Source organism: Brienomyrus brachyistius, chromosome 21, assembly GCF_023856365.1.
Source record: "Brienomyrus brachyistius isolate T26 chromosome 21, BBRACH_0.4, whole genome shotgun sequence".
Taxonomy (NCBI): Eukaryota; Metazoa; Chordata; class Actinopteri; order Osteoglossiformes; family Mormyridae; genus Brienomyrus; species Brienomyrus brachyistius.
Window position 1 is genome coordinate 12,259,627 of NC_064553.1, and position 21,048 is coordinate 12,280,674.

General features: G+C 42.8%; 2 protein-coding genes and 1 long non-coding RNA gene across 12 annotated transcripts; 2 read left to right on the forward strand and 1 right to left on the reverse strand.

Moving 5' to 3' along the window:
- Positions 1-515: 515 nt before the first annotated feature.
- Positions 516-5,771, forward strand: LOC125716555 (uncharacterized). Of its 9 annotated transcripts, none has more exons than XM_048988997.1 (6): positions 516-738; positions 1,615-2,007; positions 2,913-2,936; positions 3,189-3,212; positions 3,653-3,751; positions 4,243-5,771. In XM_048988997.1, exons 1-6 carry the CDS (start codon positions 555-557, stop codon positions 4,452-4,454), a joined length of 936 nt encoding a protein of 311 aa, XP_048844954.1. In that variant the 5' UTR covers positions 516-554; the 3' UTR covers positions 4,455-5,771. The 9 variants fall into 9 exon arrangements, with proteins under 9 accessions (XP_048844954.1, XP_048844955.1, XP_048844956.1 ...); XM_048988998.1 differs by having other exon boundaries at positions 4,246-5,771; XM_048988999.1 differs by having other exon boundaries at positions 1,615-1,995.
- A 6,433-nt stretch (positions 5,772-12,204) lies between these two features.
- LOC125716540 (G-protein coupled receptor family C group 5 member B-like) lies at positions 12,205-14,250 on the reverse strand. 2 transcript variants are annotated; one of them, XM_048988969.1, is made up of 4 exons: positions 14,120-14,250; positions 12,830-13,813; positions 12,678-12,736; positions 12,205-12,373 (listed from the first exon to the last, which is right to left on the reverse strand). In XM_048988969.1, the coding sequence occupies exons 1-4, from the start codon at positions 14,181-14,183 to the stop codon at positions 12,308-12,310; spliced, it is 1,173 nt and encodes a 390-aa protein (XP_048844926.1). In that variant the 5' UTR covers positions 14,184-14,250; the 3' UTR covers positions 12,205-12,307. The 2 variants fall into 2 exon arrangements, with proteins under 2 accessions (XP_048844926.1, XP_048844925.1); XM_048988968.1 differs by lacking the exon at positions 12,678-12,736.
- Positions 14,251-16,660: 2,410 nt separating this feature from the next.
- LOC125716584 (uncharacterized) lies at positions 16,661-20,038 on the forward strand. Its single transcript, XR_007384358.1, has 3 exons — positions 16,661-17,441; positions 17,826-17,881; positions 19,898-20,038. It is a non-coding gene; the product is annotated as an uncharacterized LOC125716584 (long non-coding RNA).
- Positions 20,039-21,048: the final 1,010 nt, after the last annotated feature.

A 21,048-nucleotide genomic window follows, 5' to 3' on the forward strand; every position in this document is an offset into this window, starting at 1 on the left:
AGTTTCAGGTTTTACTATACTTTGGAGACATTTTGGTCTCGAAATTTGATCTAAGCAAACTGCCCCCCCACACACACAGACACACACAGACAGACTTATATTCATATCTTTGTGGGGACCATCCATTCATTTCTATGAGCAAAACCCTAAGCCCCACAAAGTACTTGTCTTTTGGCATTTTTAGCTTTTTGATTGCAGTCACAGATTTTGATAAAATTGAATTTACCCTGGGGGGGGACCGAAACAATGTTCCCACAATGTCAAAATAACAGGTTTTTTTATCACATTGTGGGGACATCTGACCCACACAGACACACATGCAGACACATAAGGCTTTTAATATATTGGGTGCACAACTCTGTCTGAACATTGAGAAGACCCATTTCCTTTTTTCTGGGCCTGATTTCTTCTCAGAAGCAGATTCCCCGCAGAAATTGACATGAAGCACCACGCCCACATGCCACAACCTAAAATACAGAATAGCAGTATTAAGTCATTTGAACCGCACACTTTGAACCTCAACAGAAGATACTGCCCCATTCTGATGCCATTTCATGACTGAAAAAAAATGCCTTCATGCCATTTGTGGTTCTCTCCCTCTCCCCCTTCATGTGGACGCCCTCCACTCTGCTTATCAGCGTGGGAAGACACACCATGCAGAGAGACAGCGAGTAAAGTCACTTGTCTTTACTGCAGCAATGGAACTGGGACACAAAACAGCCGTTGGACTCATGACAGGTAAAGACACAATCAGCGCTTCTATAGAGTTTGTGTTACGCTCACGTGCACCAAATCATTTTTGGTTTTTAGAAATGCTGCATTTCATATTATACAGGAAGCAGGAAGTAGTTCAGCAGTTGAATTATATATCATATCTTCAGCGAGAAATTCAAGAGTTGAAAATGATATGTAATATTCTTTAGAATTTTTTACATTCTCTTACTTATGACTCTGTGTTTCTTCTCGCTCTGTTCTGTTTTAATTAAATGGCAGCAATTACATATATTCAGATGCTTTGATAATGTATATATTGATTGATTATTTACAACAGTACAGTCTATCCAGAATTTGAAAAAAAGAAAAGCACAAAACATAAGTTATAGTCACAGCATTTCCTTTAAAATCTAGTCCAACCATAGAACAATAGAATTTACTGTTCGAATAACCAAAAGTGTGGTGAAGCTCTGAAAAGAAATGCAAACGTGGCTTCTGCAAAACAATAAGAGGCTTGTGAAAATGAACCTTGACATTCCAGACATTCCAGTCATCCATCATCCTTGATTGGAATGAGCAGGGATGGAGAAACCGACAGAACACGTCTGATTTAATAAATGTCAAGAAATGATAAATCATTACCTGCATTACACATGGAATAATTACCTGAATCAAAGAGGGGATTATAAGCAGTTAACATAAATGGCCGCAGAATATTATACTGATATAGCTGATTAAGGTTCTTGGTCTGCATGTCTAGTTAGTTTAATTAATGTTTCTCTCCTTTAACATTAAAAAGCATCTCCACCGTGCCCAGAAGTCTGTATTTCAGAGGCACATGCAGCTTTCTGTCTGTGATTAACTTCTCTGACACATATCCTCTCTTCCCCATCGTCACAGTGTTGGCGTGTGTGGAAGCTGCTGTGGGCTGGTGCACAGTGTCCCAGCCTCAGGAATCCTGGGCCACCACCGGGGACTCCCTGACACTCAACTGCACCTTCCAGGTGCCAGACAAGTCTAGGGTTCGAGTGACCTGGTCTCATAGTAATGGATCCCAGGCAGACCGTGTGCAGGTGTCCTCCACGTTTCGAGACAATAGAATAAACGTATCAGATGATGGGGACCCCAAAGAGCTGGTGTACGAGGAGGTGGGACACAGTTGGTCCAAACTGACTCTAATGAATACTAACTTCAACAATCAAGGGATCTACTTCTGTGAGGTGACAGTGGAGATCCCAACCCTGGATAACTGCTCTGGCAATGGAACAAACGTTATAATTGGTAAAAGGCAAAGTATGTGTGTGTAACAGACCGCCCTGTGATTTCCTATCCACAGTATGTTATAGGGTTGTGGTTTTTCCTTCCCCGCCAAATCAGAAGTCAGAAGCCACTCATGTAGATCCAAATTCAGTCTTTATTGCTACAATGAGGTTACAACCAAGGATGGATACTGGCAAGTGTGTCCAATACTCTTTTACAGGAATTTTTATACAAGTTCTTATCTCATCACTTAAGCATCATCATTCCCTCAACCATTCTCAATCATTGTTTTCTCCCTTGATCCACACCCCTAGGTGATAAATTTGTCGGTCATTTCTTTTACTGTTTGATCCCTCGGCCGAACATAATTGTGGCGCGACCGTCTCTAGTTGGTTTCTTAAAAATACTCAGCCGTGAACTCAGGCGAAACCCTTCCCTTCGGTAGCAAACCTTGGCAGCTTCAGCTTGTCGCACAATGTCTAACGAAAGGGTTGATAATATATTCATCCTTCAACGTGGTGAAAAACTGCAACACTAAAAAAAGGTGGATATTCATACAATCAGGGCTAACATAACATAGCTAATAGAAGCTCTGAGGCTAAAATAAGCTGCAGATACATACTCAGTCGATTACATTGTGTTGATTACATTATGATGATTACATTGTAATGACTTCATTATGAGTATTTGTTATGCTTTTTAACAATGTCATAATGGTTATGTTTTACGTTGTATAGTAAACAATATTCCATAATAGCAACACATGAGACTGGAAAAATAAGAGTGAAAGAATTTTTTTAATTTAATTTCTACATGGATTTATGGTGTATTAATTAGCCCACATACATCATGTATTTATTCTATGCAAGGTTTCTAAACTGACTGACTGTAAGCATTGCGTGACAGTAAAAAGTCTTCCTTTACCTCTTCCCCCACAGAAACTTCGTCTCCAGCCACAGAGGGTAAAGTAGAAGTTCTCTTTGTGTGTCTGTATTTGCACACGTTTTGGGAAGACAGGACAGAGCTGCAGTGAGGTCATAGAGTTTGTTCTGTATGCTTGCTCTGTAACAGGAAAGATCTGAAACATTTATTTTGTCAGTACACAGACTATGACACCACAAGATCATATATTTATTCTATGCAAGGTTTCTAAACTGACTGACTGTAAGCATTGCGTGACAGTAAAAAGTCTTCCTTTACCTCTTCCCCCACAGAAACTTCGTCTCCAGCCACAGAGGGTAAAGTAGAAGTTCTCTTTGTGTGTCTGTATTTGCACACGTTTCGGGAAGACAGGACAGAGCTGCAGTGAGGTCATAGAGTTTGTTCTGTATGCTTGCTCTGTAACAGGAAAGATCTGAAACATTTATTTTGTCAGTACACAGACTATGACACCACAAGATCATATATTTATTTTGAATTGACCATGATTTTAAAGTCAGATTTTTTTGTCAGCCTATTCCATGCAAGAATTCAGAGCAATGGTACTCGAGTCCCATCATTCGGACATGAATGCATTCGGTCTTGTTATGCACAAGTTTATTTTTAAACTTGGCCTTATTTCAGGCTCAAACACTGTTGGTTTTATGGAATATTTCTCATGTGCTTTAATCCTCACATGGTCCCTGTTTTGCCTTCATATGGTCCTGAAATCAACACAAGTCCTCTTCTCCATGTCCAGGCTGGGAGATCTGGCTGGGAGTGGGAGTAGGAATAGCTTTTCTGCTGACCGGCATGATGTTGGGATTGTCCATCTATTGCTGGAAGAAGAGGCCCAAAGGTAGGCCATTGTTCTAGTGCTGATTCTGCAAAAGATTCTTTATAACAGAACATTGGAGGTACCTGTCCAAGGAGTTAGCAGTAGGAGAAATTACACTTAAACCGCCATGGAGAGGTGCATTACCATTAACCACTATGCGTGTTGAGAAGGGTAGCACAACACATGACAGCTCCCAACTTAATTTCTCGGTGCAACGTAACACACATATGGATTGGCCCATCTACATTCTTTATTGCAGCAAACCTTTATTGCAGTAAATCTTAGAGTAATAGTTTAAGAACAGACTTTGTGACCAATAGGCTGCAAGTTCAGTTCCCAGGAGTTTGTAAATAAAAGTTCTTCTTCTGATTGTGTGGTTAAGAGAAGCTCCTTCTTCTGCAAGCATTGTTTCTGTTCCCTTCCACTGCAGCACTTATACAAACCCGTTTCGTTGGATTTCACTGCCATCATCCAGTTGTCAGCTCTTTGATCTTTTCTCGTCTTTCCTTTAGAAGATGTGACCTATGCCAACATTCCACGTGCTCGTCGCCCCTTCAGTCGAGCTCAGCCCCGCAGCCAGGTACCGGACCGCAAGCGAAATCAGGTCACCTGCCTCAACCGGTACCAGGACAAACCGTGTCAGGCCCCGAGCCCCAAGTCCCTGGAGGCCCTCACCAAGCTTGGGGGGCGGAAGCCTGTCCAGACCAGTGGCCTAAAAACATAAGCCAGCATCTGCTCGGGTTAATAGTGTATGTGTACTGAACTTTTGTATATAAATATACATATATATAATTATAATTTTATCATTTTAAAATTCAATTATTGTGATTCTGTTTTGCTCGGTAAAGCCTATTAAATGAGTTAAATGCCTTTCAGGAGTGAATTACTTTCCAACTTGGCTAGGGCTTGTCTGTACCACTGGCAAAAGCCATGCAATATCCGCGCCTTGCTGTCTCCTCAAGCTCTAGCATTTATTTAAAACTGTTGTTTGCATTGAGCTTGTAGGATGTTGCTTGCTTCTACATGGCACTCTGCTTCGCTTCAGAGGGACTCTGCTTTGTGCACAGGTTGTGGTGCGCTTTGCCAGCTGTAGTAAAAACAGATTCAAGAGAAGCCTTTCTTCTCAGCGCTATTGTACTGATCCATTATTTTTCCAGTTAATCTCTTATGTGATGAGCATGTGGAGAGGAGTTCTAAATTTTTTTTTTTTGGGGGGAAGGGCATGCAGCGCAGATTCAGTAGCAATAGCCAAGGGTGAGGACTCATCCGGATGTTGTCCGGACACCCTGGTTTTCCAGCGCTGTGTCCAGACTGCTGTTGGGTGTCCTCATTTTAGCCCCTTTGTCCTCCTTTTCCCCTCCCCCCTTACCCACCCCCCCGGCAACAACCAGCACTACTGTCTTCTACCCTCAGTTGCACAAATAGCATGAAACACTCACACGCACATACAATGGAAGCCGGGGATGTCTATGTTTGCAATTATTGTTTTATGTTGTTCTTGCAAGACAACGAGATAATTATCTCGAAAGACATATCATTCGCAGCTTCAGTAGTATGTGTCTGATGTAACCTCCTTTTCCGTTTTGGTCATGTCAGTGATCAGCTTACTACTGACACCTGGGTGCAAACTGAGACTGGCTTAAATTAAATTTTCTCAAATTTAACACGGACTCCTCCAGGATCTTCTGCACCTACAGTCCAAAGTCATCTTTAAATTGCCATATGATTGTGTGTGTTTGCCCTGTTCTGCAGCTCCACCAGTTAACCTGTATAGGATAAGTGGTGAGACAATGGCTATGTAAGTGTGCGGATCAGTGGGCTAAACCTCTGTGCCTATTACTGGAAGGTCGCAAGATTGAACTTGGCCTCAAATACTAATACCATGCTACTTTGGTCAAATCTAATATGTATGGCTCATATTAGCTGTCCACATGATAAACGGTGGCATGTTTTAAAGACTTATATTTTATATTATATTAACTAGCACTTTTATTAATAAGCTTGTGATATGAGTTTTAACCAATAAAAAATGTTCTGTGCATTATGCTTGTGCTTAGTGTTTTTTTCTAGAACGGGAACTTGCTTATTATTTCAATGAGGTCAGTTAACACAGCATGACCACAGGAGTGTGAAGAGAAGTGAAGGTTTGAGGCAGTGCAAGGAAACCAGACCACAAGAGCCGGTTGTGCTTTTTAGCATGAACATTTAAACAGATGTCATACTGCAGCAAAGCGCTCGCCGCTTTCAGCAGTTACCGTTAATAACTATGGTGTCTTTGCTACTGTCAGGAAACAGGAAACACCAGATATTCCATTCCACACTTTACCCATCCGGGGCGGCATGGTGGTGCAGTGGTTAGCACTGTCGCCTCACACCTCTGGGACCCGGGTTCGAGTCTCCGCCTGGGTCACATGTGTGCGGAGTTTGCATGTTCTCCCCGTGTCGTCGTGGGGTTTCCTCCGGGTACTCCGGTTTCCCCCCACAGTCCAAAAACATGCTGAGGCTAATTGGAGTTGCTGAATTGCCCATAGGTGTGCATGCGTGAGTGAATGGTGTGTGAGTGTGCCCTGCGATGGGCTGGCCCCCCATCCTGGGTTGTTCCCTGCCTCGTGCCCATTGATTCCGGGATAGGCTCCGGACCCCCCGCGACCCAATAGGATAAGCGGTTTGGAAAATGGATGGATGGACTTTACCCATCCATATGCAGTAGCTAGATAATGAATCCATTAATATAAATAGTTTTTCGAGGGTGAAACAGGGGCGGCCCATTCTAAGGCCTTTTGATTATAGATCTGTCCAAAATTCTCGTTCTAATTATCCAAGTTAAAGAAGTGACATCGCCGCATTAACGGGAGGTTACTTGTTTGGTTCCTTAAGCTGGTGGGCCGAGTCTACAGCTTGGCAGCATAATCTTCTGGCCCAGAAAACTGTACTGATGCGAGCACCATCATCGTATGACCACCCACCTCCCCCGCCATGTATGATGTTGGGGGGGGGGGGGGGAGCAGGAAAATGCAGTCCAGGTAAGACGCCATCACAAGCTGAACATTTAAATTATCTCCCGCACAAGAATGAAAGTGCAGTGGTGATGAAGCTGTAACCCACATTGCCTATGAGGATGGCAGATAGGAAATGTGAAGAAGGCATTGGCTGTAAGTGCCCCCGTCCACTTCCTGCTGCTTGTTTTATTTAGGTCATGCCGCTTAGGGCGTGACCTTCAGGCTGTGCTTAAATGCACACGCCACCAATTCGAAAAGAAACGCATGCGGCTCCGTGATTGTTGAATATTCTCCACTTCCCTCCTGTGCCCCCTAACCCCCCCCCCCCCCCCCCCCCCCCTACTGTAAGTGCAAGCAGATACCGGATTCAGAGACATCAAGCACGATAAGGTCGTGGGCTTAAAAAGCGATAGTGAACCCCCTGTGAAAATTACTGACATGTTGTGATGCTCTCTTATAAAGACTGGGTTTAGCCCGTACACTCATCTTTTAAATCTGCTTCTCCTGTACAGGAGTCCAACCCAGAAAAAATAGGGCAGTGGTTTAGTGCTACAAGAAAAGTTGGGTAGGCTATACATATTCGTGGACACCCTTACATGCCACTAAAAAAATTAAGATAAACTATCTGACATATAAGCAGGACTGCACTATCATTAAAACCAAATCATCATCATCATGGAGCGTAAGGGGGCATTCTGGACCACACACTATTTCTAGGTATTTTTAGCCAGAATAGCAAAACACTACAGTGTGTATGCGTATACATTGTGAGGACCAAAGACCTTTTTTTGACGCTGTGGGGGCCATTTTTCAGTTGCTATACACTCACTAAATTAAAGCGATGACTAGAAACAGACCGCTCTGATTGGACAGAAAGTATCCAATATGGTGAAGTTTCAACATGACGACGGCATAGTGACCAATCATTGAGACGTGACGTTGGCAGCGTTTTCTGCAGAGGCTCATTGTCATGGAACGACGTACCACACAGCCTGTACTGTATTACGAATCAGACCTTTCATGGTCAATCGACGCCCCACCACAACCATATAGACAATTTCCACTACTGCAAACAGACATTTCAAAATAAAGACAAAATAAAGACCTGGGTTCGGTCCCGGGTCCTTTCTGTGTGGAGTTCGCTCCTCTTCCTGTGAAAACGCTGGGGGCTCTGGTTTCCTCTAACAGTCCAATAAGTGAGCAGGGCAGGTTGATTGGCGTGTCTAAATTGGCCCTGTAATTGGGTGAGTGGCCTATGGTGTGTTGGTTACTGCAATAAGCTCCAGGCCCACCTGTGACCCCAGTGGAGATTAAGAGCTTATGATAACGGATGGATGGAATAAATTATGCCTAGGCCAATATCTGTGTTGCATGAGTCCAATAAAACAGCCTTGCTATAAATTTATCACTCCACAATATCTACCAACAGAATTTTTTAAAATCAGTTTATGACATTGAATGTTTATGAACAAAAAACTAAATTTTAAAATCTTTGGTAAATACCTCTTAAAGCAGAAGCCTGACAAGCATGGAAAGTGTGCAGAATCACTAGGAAGATCCTCATGTTACTGTAAGTTATTACGCTTCAACAAAATAAAACAAAATGTTACAAATTATGATATTTTTAACCTGTGAGCTGTTTGTCTTTGGAATGAACCAAGAAAGACTGATTCTTTGGATTTTGGTTCCATCGGTTTCTCCATTAGACGCTAAGCAACTTGATTTTTTTAGCTGCGGATTCGAAGAGTGTGTGCAATGTCACGACCAGAGGTACAGCATTGCTTATCTCGAGAAAGGAATACTATTGGCTCCTGTTAAAATCTTTAATATAGCCCTAATTTTAACAAGCAATAAAAGTATATTGATATAAAGGGTATTGTATTACCCTATATCTCATTTTGACAATAGACCGATATAACGTAAAAGTTTAATATACCACACAGTGCTAGGCGAGGATAAAAGTTATTGATCGGTGGCGAAGTGTTGGATAAGCAGATGATCAATAGCAATAGTTTTAGGATGAACGCCTTTATTGAAAAAATAAAACTGAAATTAAATAAAACATAAAGATGGTGTCCCTAGTTGTTGGCTCTTCGGGGGGGAGCACAATGCCTCATTTGAGGGGGCATCATCTGCGGATGCCCTTCTATGACACAAACCCTGAGTGTGGAAATTGATAAGTTTGTGCCCAGCTAGAAAAAATGGAAATAAACTTGTATGGATTCAGATGCTTATTTAATGTTATGTCTATTAGCCAACTAACCTTTATTGCAAAAGGTATCAACCTGCATGCTACAGTACGCAATGATAACTAACGTTAGTTTATTTACTGAAAAATAAATACTTGGCCTGTGTACCATTTTCAATCTCTATGTGTTTTTTTGGGGGGTGGGGTGGGATTTGTGATTCTTGCAAAATGTCTGGGGGGGGGGGGTAGTGTGCCAGTTTGTGGAAAGGGTTAGTGTGGTTTGCCATTGCAGGCTAATTCAGAGAACGGCACAGAGTATATTTGACTCAATCTTTTTAAAATTGCAGAATGACAGGTGAGCAAACGATCATATATAGAGTGAACCTTGCTTTGCAATTAAAAAGGGCGTGTGAACAGCGTTTACCCACATTTACCCTCCACATCAGTGCACACATCACGGACACTTTACAGGCACCAGTTCTGCTTAAGAGTTTGAGATTCAGGAAATGCAGGAGGAAATAAGAGTTTGCACAGTCTCACACCTCTAGTTAGATGTCACACGTGTGGCCACAGTGCCACCCACTGAAATGCTGTGGTTTCATTCATGAGATTTGGAAGATCTCACCTCACTCTGTGTATATACAACCTAGAGAACTGCTATAGTTTCAGCAATATGACAGCTATACAGTATACTGTTACGATCCCCAGTCTAGGGTTGAGGATGGACAGAAAGGTAAGGGAAAGGGAGAGGGGAAGATGAGATAACCAGGGAACGGGAAAAGGGAACACGGGAAACAAAGGGATCTTTTTTTGTAGTTTTTAATATTTATTCACAAACACGTTTTACGAACACGAGGTATAACAGCCAGTGCCCACTGCAGCCTCAGCTTTACGTTTTCGGCTGACAGTAGTGTAACTTGATATGGTCTTCTGCTGTTGTAGCCAATCTCCCTCCAGGTTACACATGTTGTGCATCCTCAGATGCATGTTCAAAATCACGAGATAACATTTTTCCTCATTGCGGTGCTTGATGTGAACATGAACTGAAGCCCCTGACCCGAATCTGTGTGATGTTATCCATTGCACTGTAGCCGCGTGATTGGCTGATTTATTAACTGCATGAACACACATGTTCCTAATAAAGTACTAAGTGAGTGTGCATTTATATTATTATGGACCATAATATGGGATTAAAGGGGGAATTTGTGCTGTTTTTTTGGTGCCGAAAGGGAAACGAGAGGGGATTACAAACAATGGAACTTCAATAATATGCTAATTGCAGCTCAAGGTTGCCAGTGGTATTTTCCAATCATGATGGAGGTGGGAGTGGTTTTAGTAAAATTCACCAATCAGGGGGAGGGGGGTTTTGCACCAGCAGATCAAAATTTTTTTTGCCATGGGGTGCCCATTCACACCTACGGGCAATATAGTAAGTCCAAGCAAATGCATTCACAAAACTGCATTTTTACTAGTAAGACTCTTATTTTTATTAGTAACAATTAAGTCATGATGTGTAAGCCATATACTAACAAAAGACAATTTGGCTTGCCATATATGGTGATAGTCAACCTGATAACTGAAGTGGGTACTACACAACGTAGAATAATTTCTGGAATTTTCCATTTAATATTTCAGACAGGTATGCAGGTAACTGAAACCATGGGAAGTTATACCACTGATAAGGGGAAACCACTGTGAATATGGATGGCCTCAAAAAAATTCAGATGTAATCAATTTGACACATATTTTCAATGCCTTAATTAGTTCAACTTAAGTTTAAGACGTTATAAGACTTTTTACGGGCCAGTATACATTTCTCTACTATAATACATTCTTCCACTTCCAGCTGCAGGTTGACACAGCAGGAGAAAAATTTACTTCCATAAATACTTCTACAGTTGTTTATAGCTGAATCATCTCCAGAGGAATCCTAGGAGCCTATATGTTTTACTGTTTGGGCCCTTTCTGCCTCTTTTTATGTGAAAATACATTATTTCACTATACATACAGCATGGATTCCAGAATTGTGACCAGCCTCAGCTTTCTGTGTGCTTGGTTCCTCAATTATTAAAATAATTATTATTAAACTTCAGACACTTTGTGAATTTTTTAAAATATACAATACCAAAGTGAGTGTCATGCCCGGCTCGTCCGCTCCTCGTGTGTGCCACGCCCCCTGATTACCCGCATGTGCTTCCCTGATCGTCTCCAGCTGTGTCCGATTACTTTGATCAGTCTTGTCCTATTTAAGTCTTAGTCTTGCTTGTCTCCCTTGTCCGTCATTGTGGTTATGGTGTGGATTGTACCTGTCAGTGTTCCCAAGACCCGATTCCCCTATTAAACCCCGAGTATTGCCCCGATTTGGACTCGTTTGCCTGTTCTTCGCACGCCTGCCCCCACGATCGCCGTTTGCTCGACCGCGATCGTGACAGTGAGGTTCTGCTATTTTCTAATTTGTATCACTTTTACTTCACCTAATAATATCATTTTCATTCTTCAGGTGAAATAAGATGACATCTACTTGGAGTCTAATCTGGGCTGTGAGTTCCTCTACAGGAAGAACTGACCCCCACCCTACAACTATATTATTGTGCTGAAATGATTCCTTCCCGAATCCCATTTCTGCAGTTCTAGATTTGTACTGAAATAATGCTAAATAAAATGAAAGCTTTACAGGCTCCCCCAATTCTGGCAGAATGAATTTACATAACTTTTCCAAAACTTTTCCAGTACCATAAGAAAAATTTCCAAAATCCACAAGTTTGCTTTGATTTGATGATCATGCAGTTTCAGATAGTAATATTACAATTTTCGGTACAATAATAGCCAATCTGCTTACCAAATAAACAAAGACGGTGGACAACGTTTGCCAATATGCAAATACCGTTCAATTATTAAGAAAATTAATTCCGATATTGAAATAATTATGATTGGTAGAGGCAAACGGACTCAAAAACAGGAAACTGTGATCAATAAAATTTAAATACGTGCAAACAAATAAAACAATAAAAAATGGAATAGCGAGCAAAAAAGCAGCGATCTGAAATATACGAAATCTGAGCAGAAACAGGTGTTTACTAAGGTAGTTTTCAGTAGTTTTACTAAGGTATTTCAAAACTTTTCCATGTTTGCCATGACCGTGGGAACCCTGGCTTTTGTAAATTTATATTAATTTGTGGATATAAAATACAAATTAATACTAAAGAATCTTCTCATATTTCATATAGTGAATACAAATAAATGCTTATTTAACCCTTTAGCAACAAAACACACCAATTACACAGATGGTCATAAAAAATATATATTTTAATCATGTAAGTATTATATTCTTGCAGATGTCCAGTGGGGAGCAGCAGCTGGTCAATGTCCAATCGAGCCGAGCCATCCTGCTCAAAATCCCGATTTCTGTATATGCCAAATGTGATATATTCCGGTGGAGGTGGAGGGCATGGGCTCCTGCAGTTGAGAGACAAGTATTTACTGACCTTATAAACATCCTTCAGCAGTTCAGTGGTGACACTTAAAAGTTTTGACTGGGATTGCTGAGGGCTACTTGTGTATACATGCACCCCCTAAACAGCATGATGTAACTCGGACTGATGGGGGTGCAGCCCAGTTCTAATTTGACCTGCATCCATGGTATTTAGGCTCTGGTCAGGTGAGGTCTGAGGAACAGGGAAAGGCCTGTAGACCAAACCTGTATGTTTGGGTTGCCTCCTTGTGTCTGTGTGTGAGGTGCTGAATGAGGAGATGCACTCACTGCATTGCTGCTCATCTCCATATGGAAGGATGTGCTGGGCCACTGACTTTCTGAACCAGCTTCATGTAAGAGTGGGAGGAAATAGTGAAGGTCATGCTCTCTCTCAAACACACAAACAGTAGGTCAATGTAGTAAAACAGAAAGTACTGTACCTGAGCTGCTGCGTGATGGAGAGCCCAGGCTCTCTACACTGGGCTGGGGGGACAGGGGAAGGCCCTCCTCTATACTGGCCTCCCTCAGGCGGGGCTGGGCCTGCTCCCGAACATCATCTGTACCAGAGGGCTGCGGGGCTGGGCGCAGGCAGGCATGAGCTTGAGGAGCGACATGGAGAACCAGCAGCAGCCAGGCCTGTGCCACCAGTACCTCTGCCTGTAACTGGTCCTTCCAGCTGGAGGACTGGCCAGGAAACACTTTTTTGAAGTTGTAGAGTAAATAGAATACCCAAATAAGGAAAGAAGCGACGCTCATGAGGAGCAGACACAAGGCCCGGCATCTCCACTGTGGCTGCCCCTGAAACAAGCCACAGGCCAAGGTCAATGGCAGTGCTAGGAGCAGGGCCAGCCCGTACATGCAGGCCAAGCTGAAATGTGGCGGCTGGTACTGGCAGACGGGCTGGCCCGGGTGCAGTGCAATTGCCAGGATCCATTCGACAATGGCTATGCCCTGCATTATGGCCATGCCGATCAGCACCCCTGCCAGGGGTCTGAAACCGGAGCACTTGAGCAGTTGCGCACCCTGGGTCGCTTGGCATGCTGTGGCCAGGACAAACAGCGCCCCCCAGAGGGAGTGCCGGGCAATGCAGACAGTGTCGTCCCGCTCGATGACATACGTAAAACTGAGGACGCAGAGCATGAGGACGGTGGCGAGGAGTAGGAGCAGCGGTGCCACCCCACTGCGAGCCTCAGGCTCTCTGATTTGACGCAGGCGGCAGAACAGCACCAGGGCCAGAATCAGTGAGGCTAGGGCCCCGTTGCCTGCCGCCAATGTCACTGCCTGGCCCCACACTGCATGCAGGTTACACAGCGGCCTCTTCGGGAAAGAGCCACAGCCTTGAGGAGAAGCCTCATCTTCGGCAAAGCCGCTGCCCACCAGGGAGAAGATGAGGAGGATATGCAGGAAGGAGGGAAATGCCATTGCTGACAGAAACAGAGAGAGACGACAAAATCATTTTATGGGTGGAAGAGGCGTTAGTCCATTATAAACAGTGTACCACAATGTAGGACACATCACCTGTCACTTTTGTGACATCTCAGCAACATACTATAAGTGTTTAACCACTGCAAAAGAGTGTACTGTGAGATAAGCAGGCTTCTACAGTTTAGGAAAACAAATAGAGAATTTTCTTATATATCTGAGTCTTTCAAAAAGAAAAGGAGGAGTGGATTACTTTATAGCTAATTTGCAGGTTTGATGTACACATTTCGGATAGGGGGGTTACGTACCTTGTCGACGACTGTAGTCTTCACCAGCTCTCAAAACACACCAACCACCTGAGTTCATTTTCATACAAATGCCAAGTACTGCGGTGAACTACGTATTTAAGAACGCTTGTCACGTGACGATTATTACGTCTTCTAGAATCTCAGAAACGTCAAAATTGGCACTTCGAAAGAGATAACGTCATTTTGAATACAAGCAAGAAAACTTCGAACAAAAACAAGCAAATGTGGCGAATTCGACTTCCTGCACATAATTGTTCCCTTGAACATTTTTAAGTAACCCTAAGGGGAAAACGTAAAGGTGTTTGTCGCAACCGATTGTATTGTAAGGAAACTAAGTAAGACTTTAAGAAAAATGTTTTGTGCAACCGCCCCTGGTTCCAAGTTCCTTTGCGGTCTTCACCGAGAACTTTTGTAGCTTCTGGCCACTTTCGTGTGTCCCTTTTTCACGGCATAACAGGACCTTAATGTTAAATAAGCATGTGAGACTCAAAACTCGTAGGTTAAAGTCAACAAGTAACTTCATAAGAAACTACACCGCCACCCTAAAAATGGAAGATGAACAAGTCGTTTTGTTAGTTCTTTATTAGTAATGGGGGGAATAGATTGTGATCAAAATGGGGTACAGCATCTTATTTACATGTAATTTCTACGACGCGCGACTATAGATGGATAGTTCGAACTTGATTAAATAAATGTATGTATGTATAAACAAACAAATAAATATTGTACAAAAGGCTCTCTGACTTAAGGATGTGGTATCCAAATCTCTTGTTATTTGGTTAATCTTCATTAATTCAGAAAGGATACTATTCGGAAGCAGCCATTCGTTTATTGTTTCCCTGGTTGTACATGGGGCACGCAGGGAGCGAATTTAGTTGCGGTCTCCATTTTTTCTTTTCAGTAGTATTAAATATATGTCTTGTTAGCTTTAGCTTCGCGGTTGTAGCGAGCAGGGATACGTTTGTGAAAGACCTGATTATTTACCTGTATAGTACAAAACAAATGTGTACTACTCCGCTGCAGAGGTGGAGATTTCAGGTCCAGAGAGTACAAATCCAGACCCAGATTTTGTTTCAACCAACCACTTGAGTATAAAGAGTCACAGTCACAGACTACCCAACTGGTTGGTTGAAACAAAATCTTGGTCTGGATTTGTACTCTCTGGATCTGAAATCGCCACCTCTGCTCCGCTGCATACTGAAACATGCCTATCAGCCTTGTACTACATTTTTGACTGAAGTATTACGGTCAGGAGCGGAGCTACAGGTGTGGCGGGCGGGGCCACCGCCCCTGGGTCCGGGCCCTACCCTGGATCGGAGAAGGCCCTCCCCCCTGCAAAATGGGCACCGTCGCATATAATAAATACACATAAATTTATATTGACATAATTCATCCGAAGCTCTTGACAGTTGGAATAGAATAATGAGAGTCGTTACGTGACTTGCAATTTTATATATCTTTCATATTTTGTATACATTCTTATTATGGTGGGTGTATGGTGTAATTTCTAATTATTTCAAAACAAAATCTGTAAAATCCCTACAAAACACTTAATTTACAATACATAGTAAATATTTTGAAGTCAAACTAAGCTGTTCCTTTCGTATTTAATGTGTTTCTGTTTGAGGAATTTGCAACAAAACTGCAGTGCATGATGGGTAGGATGTCTAACGTCCTCATCCGTCTGATGACATACGTTAAGACTGGGAAGGTGCGTAATGTTCATACCTGGTTGCGTTTGTTTGTCCAGAAAGTAATTCAATTTCGCCGCGTAGGTTACGTTCTTAAAAACTGCTTGGATATATCCCGATTATATGCCGTGGACCTTTTAATTTGTTTGCAGTTTCGCCAGGTAGACTACCTTCTTTAAACTGCGTTTAGTTAGACTACATATTTCGGGATGTTTATTGTAGTCTTTGTAAATATATATATAGTTTAACCTAACCCAGTCACTTAAGTGAGCAAGCCAGCTCAACTAGGTGTCGGTCCCAAACCCGGATTAATGGGAAGGGTTGGTGTCAAGAAATAGAGTGTATCTTCACTGCATCACTGATGTCAAAATGTGGGAAATATGTGGTTGTATAAATAAATGCGTTAAAATAGGTTAATGATTCTGTGCTGTCTAAATTGTATTTAAAAAATCTAGGCATAGCCAAACAAATCTCCTGTCTGAAAAGGCGTAGAAAACGCAGTTTAGCCACTAAAACGTTACAGTTTTTGTGAGGGACAGTCCATTAATTCTACCAATTTGAATGTGTAATTGAGCATGGATGTTGTTTTCTATCCTACCTGGTGCCTGATGAGCTACACAGGTCTGCTTTGGGTAAATACCAGGAATAGGTGTGGCTCATCAGAAGCAAGGTAGGATTACTGGATAGCAGTTCTCTAGGACCGGAGTTGGAGACCCCTGTTGTAGTCCATCTGCCTCAAGGTTCCACACGTTGTGCATCCTGAGATCAGGTCATGTCAGTGGCCTTTACTACGAAGCAGGGTTACTGGCTTATCGGGGTAAGTTGTCCGATTTAAAGTAATCTGGGCAAAATGTACGTGAACGAATACGAAGTCCATTTAAACTGTGGTTCGACAAGTTATCCTAATAAGCCAGTAACCCCGCTTCGTAGTACAAGCCACAGGTTGGGAAGCATGTGCTGATGCAGCTTGTTGTTACACCCACCACCCGGCTGGCAATATACACAGTCCAGCCCCACACTGGAAATGGCTGGTTTTGATTACTTATGGCACAAGAAGTTCAAGCGATGTCTGCCCTTCGTGGGTGTGGCAAAAAGGTGGAGGCGCGCGGCCGGAGAAACGGAAATCGGTGGCTGTTTTCTTTGTGGGGTCCGCGCGCTTATGCGTTAAATGGGGGGGGGGACTTCTTTTTTCTTTCTCCAGAAACCTAAACTAGGGCACAAGCCGTGTTTGCGCTTTACCTTGTATGCGGTTGCGGATTGGTGAAATTGTACCGCAGTAAGGAGTTTTTTTTGCCAAATGGAAGAGGCGCTGCAGCCGACGACAGAGCGCGTGGCAGAGTTACCGAACTGACCGGGAGCTCAGACTGTCCTGAGTGCGCGGAATGACTCTCTCATTTCGCTGTGATAAGCAGGAAGAGGAGACGGGTTTTCTTACGATAAGGGATATTTGGCGTTTTTCTTCTGATCGGTACTGCAGTGAGACTGAGTGTTGTATGCGGTAATCTCTGGGCCGCGGAATGGTGACGCCCGTCATATTCGCCTGGGACGGAGTTATATGGACGCTTGAACGGACTTTTCCTTGCCCTGCCGTACAGCCATCCTCCAGGGCCGCAGCTCACTGCCTCAGACTGGTAATGTTACTCTAAACAGTCCAGCTACTGTTGTATGTCGCTATAAAATGTGAAACCTGTTTCTTTGAATACGTTCGAATATATTCCCGAGTAATCCTCTTGAAGGGAATCACTACTTATTTTTGTTGTTGATGTTCTTGATTTACTATAGTGAAAAGTTTATTTACTTTGGTTTACAACCACAAAGACCAGACGTCTGTTGGTTTATGTGCTTTTATTATTTCTGTATATACCTGTATCAGTAAGGTTAACTTTTGTTAGTGTGTGTCTTATTTCACTGAGGAGTTGTTGACTCTTACCCTTGAACCTGTGGGAAAGAAAATGGGGTTACCTAAAAGGAAAAATAATATACTTTTATAGTTTACACTCTGTTGTATTTTCTAGTGTTATAGTTACCTAGGAGTTGGAGCGCCTCATCCATCCTGCTGGATCTGGTAAAGGTGATTCCATTGTTATGTCTGATAAACATTCTAGCATATATCACACAAGTACGTTGGCCTCCTTGTCTCCTACGTCCGCTGAAGCCTTCCTTTCCACATATTTAGCAAACACACCCACCTTTTGGAGCTTTTCAGCACGTTACTTGGAGTGGGGCGCAATTTAAAACATGAATTATTTCAGGAAATTCGCATTTAATAATTTTGGACTGCTGGTAACTGAAACTGTAGGAAGCAAAACCACAGGGAGACCACTGTGAACATTTACAACCTCAAAAACACTGACCTGGTTAAGGCATATTTTGAAAGCCTTAATTGGTTCAACTCAAATTTTAAGACGTTTTATGACTTTTAATTGTCCCGTGACACCTTGTATACATTTATCTGTCCTAACATGTTCTTCCTAAAATGTCCTACTGATCCAGCTGCAGGTTGACACAGCAGGAAAAAAAATTGCTTCCATAAATACTTCTACAGTTGTTTATAGCTGAATCCTCAAGAGGAATCCTAGAAGCCTATATGTTTTACTGTTTGGGCCCTTTCTGCCTCTCTTTATGTGAAAATACATACAGCATGGATTTCAGAATTGTGACCAGCCTCAGCTTTCTGTGTGCTTGGTTCCTCAATTATTAAAATAATTATTATTAAACTTCAGACACTTTGTGAATTTTTTAAAATATACAGTACCAAAGTGAGTGTCATGCCCGGCTCGTCCGCTCCTCGTGTGTGCCACGCCCCCTGATTACCCGCATGTGCTTCCCTGATCGTCTCCAGCTGTGTCCGATTACTTTGATCAGTCTTGTCCTATTTAAGTCTTAGTCTTGCTTGTCTCCCTTGTCCGTCATTGTGGTTATGGTGTGGATTGTACCTGTCAGTGTTCCCAAGACCCGATTCCCCTATTAAACCCAGAGTATTGCCCCGATTTGGACTCGTTTGCCTGTTCTTCGCACGCCTGCCCGCACGATCGCCGCTTTGCTCGACCGCGATCGTGACAGTGAGGTTCTGCTATTTTCTAATTTGTATCACTTTTACTTCACCTAATATCATTTTCATTCTTCAGGTGAAATAAGCTGACATATACTTGGAGTCTAATCTGGGCTGTGAGTTCCTCTACAGGAAGAACTGACCCCCACCCTACAACTATATTATTGTGCTGGAATGATTCCTTCCCGAATCCCATTTCTGCAGTTCTAGATTTGTACTGAAATAATGCTAAATAAAATGAAAGCTTTACAGGCTCCCCCAATTCTGGCAGAATGAATTTACATAACTTTTCCAAAACTTTTCCAGTACCATAAGAAAAATTTCCAAAATCCACAAGTTTGCTTTGATTTGATGATCATGCAGTTTCAGATAGTAATATTACAATTTTCGGTACAATAATAGCCAATCTGCTTACCAAATAAACAAAGACGGTGGACGACTTTTGCCAATGTGCAAATACCGTTCAATCATTAAGAAAATTAATTCCGATATTGAAATAATTATGATTGGTAGTGGCAAACGGACTCAAAAACAGGAAACTGTGATCAATAAAATTTAAATACATGCAAAAAAATAAAACAATAAAAACTGGAATAGCGATCAAAAAAGCAGCGATCTGAAATATACGAAATCTGAGCAGAAACAGGTGTTTACTAAGGTAGTTAACTATTGACTTCCGCTCGTACATTTCCGTTAGCGCGTTGCAGAAAGCAGCGGGAAACAAAAATGATCAAGGCTACGACTAGTTTCCAAAATTTTTCCTCTCAGTCCAAGAATTCCAAAATTAATTCAGTGCCTAGAAAAATAATTTCAAAACTTTTCCATGTTTGCCATGACCGTGGGAACCCTGGCTTTTGTAAATTTATATTAATTTGTGGATATAAAATACAAATTAATACTAAAGAATCTTCTCATATTTCATATAGTGAATACAAATAAATGCTTATTTAACCCTTTAGCAACAAAACACACCAATTACACAGATGGTCATAAAAATATATATATTTTAATCATGTAAGTATTATATTCTTGCAGATGTCCAGTGGGGAGCAGCAGCTGGTCCATGGCCAATCGAGCAGAGCCACCACCCCCCTCAAAATCCCGATGACTGTGTATGCCAAATATGAGATCTTCCGGTGGAGGGCATGGGCTCCTGCAGATGAGAAACAAGTATTTACTGACCTTATAAACATCCTTCAGCAGTTCAGTGGTGACACTTAAAAGTTTTGACTGGGATTGCTGAGGGCTACTTGTGTATACATGCACCCCCTAAACAGCATGATGTAACTCGGACTGATGGGGGTGCAGCCCAGTTCTAATTTGACCTGCATCCATGGTATTTAGGATCTGGTCAGGTGAGGTCTGAGGAACAGGGAAAGGCCTGTAGACCAAATCTGTATGTTCAGTGCAGTGTTTGGGTTGCCTCATTGTGTATGTGTGTGAGGTGCTGAATGAGGAGATGCACTCACTGCGTTGCTGCTCATCTCCATATGGAAGGATGTGCTGGGCCACTGACTTTCTGAACCAGCTTCATGTTTTAGTGGGAGGAAATAGTGAAGGTCATGCTCTCTCTCAAACACACAAACAGTAGGTCAATGTAGTAAAAAAAGAAAGTACTGTACCTGAGCTGCTGCGCGATGGAGAGCCCTGGCTCTCTACACTGGGCTGGGGGAACAGGGGAAGGCCCTCTTCCACACTGGCTTCCCTCGAGCGGGGCTGGGCCTGCATGGCAATATCAACCAGACCCGAAGGCTGTGAGGCTGAGCGCAGGCAGGCATGAGCTTCAGGAGTGGCATGGAGCACCAGCAGCAGCCAGGTCTGCACCACCAGCATCTTTGCCAGCATCTCGTCTTCCTTGTTAGGGGACTGGACAGGAAGCGATTTGTTGTATAGCTGGTACGTAAAAAATATGGCCCACACCACAGCAGAGATGTAGCACATAATAAACAGGCTGACAATTCTACATTTCCACTGTGACTGCCCCCGAGTCAGGCCACGGGTCAAGGCAATTGGTACTGCCAACACCAGGGTCACCATGTATATGCAGACCAAGCTGATGCGCAGCGGCTGATACTGACAAACGGGCAGGCCTGGGTGTAGTGCAATCGCCAGGATCCACTCAACACTAGCAAGACCCAGCACTACAGCCAGGCCTATCGCCACCCCCGCCATGGCCCTGAAGCAGG

Bases quoted from the DNA above. Each gene is read 5' to 3' on its own strand.
- LOC125716555 (XM_048988997.1), top strand. From the start codon at position 555: ATGACTGAAAAAAAATGCCTTCATGCCATTTGTGGTTCTCTCCCTCTC. The intron at 2,008-2,912 runs GTATGTGTGTGT...CTTCCCCCACAG, and splicing joins TATAATTGGTAAAAGGCAAA to AAACTTCGTCTCCAGCCACA. The intron at 3,213-3,652 runs GTAAAGTAGAAG...CTCCATGTCCAG, and splicing joins TTCGTCTCCAGCCACAGAGG to GCTGGGAGATCTGGCTGGGA.
- LOC125716540 (XM_048988968.1), bottom strand. From the start codon at position 14,183: ATGAAAATGAACTCAGGTGGTTGGTGTGTTTTGAGAGCTGGTGAAGAC. The intron at 13,814-14,119 runs GTACGTAACCCC...TGTTTCTGTCAG, and splicing joins AGACTACAGTCGTCGACAAG to CAATGGCATTTCCCTCCTTC. The intron at 12,374-12,829 runs GTACAGTACTTT...TCTCAACTGCAG, and splicing joins TCCATCACGCAGCAGCTCAG to GAGCCCATGCCCTCCACCTC.